Raw genomic sequence first — 1495 nt, 5'->3', positions numbered from 1 at the left:
AGAGGGGGGAAGTGTCAAGCTGCACCCTCCCACCACTTGCTTCCAACACATGTATTCCCACCCTGACGGGAAAGTTCCTTTCTGTGCACATGCTTCATCCTGTGCTAACTCACTCTCGCCGTGATTCCGTCTCCCCACTGCCCTCGGCAACCTTGCTCTTGCTATAGAAGGCTTCTTTTAATTGCAAGAGGGCACGTGCTATGCAAGGGGCAGGGGAACATGGGGGACTGGGGTGGTGGGAAGAGGAATGAGAAAGCACACTTCTCCCTTCCATTCCTCCCTTCTTCACGACTTTGGGCATGCACACACATGTACCCAGTGTGTTTCTCAAGTTGCTGAGTCCAGGACTCAGCCACACAGTCAGCCACATGGGATCTGGCCGCCTTAACCAGGCCACCAGTTGGTTCCAGAAGACTCTGTTAAAACCACAAGGATGATTTTACCCTTTAAGGCACCATGAAGGGAACTGAAAACAGTATCATTTTGATTTCTTAGGCCTCTTAATATACGGAGAAGGCAAGAGTAATAAATAAGCATAAGTGTCTGGTAACATTAAATAAACACTTAAACACCTTCTGATTCATAGCTAAGTATATTAAATATAAAGCCGGTTAGGAGCTAAAGCTGATAAAATCAATTTCAATAGTTTGTACTCCAAGGAAAAAAACAATTCATTGGTCTTGAATCACCTGTTCTTTACAATAGAAACACACACACACACACACACACACACACACTACTCGGTCTCTAGTTCTCCCACTAACCAGCAGACTCCATCGATCCTAACTTCTCCGTAAAGTGAGCAGGACGTGATCACAGGTCTGCCCGGTGCTGTGACATCACTGGGCAGCTGTAGATGCATTTGCTCTGGTTGGGAAGAAGGTACAGGAATTACTTGATGACCTCAACTTGGCTGCAATGCTGGTCACCTAGGGCTAAAAACGCTCATTTTAAAAGGGGGGGGATGGGGAATGCCAGCCTCCACCCCCAGAGATTCTGGCTTCATTCACTTGGGATGGGGCCTCGGCATGGGACTTTCAGAAGCTCCTCAGGTGAGTCCAGGTGCCTAACTGAGTCAGGACTGGGGAACCCTACCTCGAGGACCACAGTCCTCGCTGCAGCTGTGGCCCTCTGCCCAGGTGTTTCTCTCACATCCAGAGGCCCCCTCAGGAGTCATGGGCCATTTGCTTTAAGAGGAAAGAGATCTGATTCACCTTGGTCAACAAACTGCCATGACTCAACTGGAGATCAACAAGGATATCAGGGTCCGGGCATTTGACAACCCTGTTTATTCAGAAAAGGTAAGGAAAAAATTCCAGTTTCCATGACGAACACTCTTGCAGCCTTGATAATTATTCCCTTACCCGAAATAGAGTGGACGAAAATAATCCACTGGAGAATGAATGGGATGGTTTTGAATTGTAATTATAAATTAAATCTAGGAACCAAGGAAATCATGTTTAATACATAAGAGGACAACCCTGGATCAAGGTTC

At 47.0% G+C, this 1495-nt stretch overlaps 1 protein-coding gene across 1 annotated transcript in view; it reads right to left on the bottom strand.

Moving 5' to 3' along the window:
• ERN1 (endoplasmic reticulum to nucleus signaling 1) overlaps window positions 1-851 on the bottom strand; it is a 91171-nt gene extending 90320 nt beyond the window's left edge. The window contains 1 exon segment of the mRNA XM_006146833.3: window positions 765-851. Within this exon segment, the coding sequence (XP_006146895.2) occupies window positions 765-777 (13 nt within the window). The 5' untranslated portion in view covers window positions 778-851.
• Between the last annotated feature and the right edge of the window lie 644 nt (window positions 852-1495).

The sequence above is a fragment of the Tupaia chinensis genome, unplaced genomic scaffold (assembly GCF_000334495.1).
Source record: "Tupaia chinensis unplaced genomic scaffold, TupChi_1.0 Scaffold000187_1, whole genome shotgun sequence".
In the NCBI taxonomy this organism is placed as follows: Eukaryota; Metazoa; Chordata; class Mammalia; order Scandentia; family Tupaiidae; genus Tupaia; species Tupaia belangeri.
Note: the sequence above shows the minus strand (reverse complement) of the source record. Positions and strands in the feature narration are given on the sequence as shown.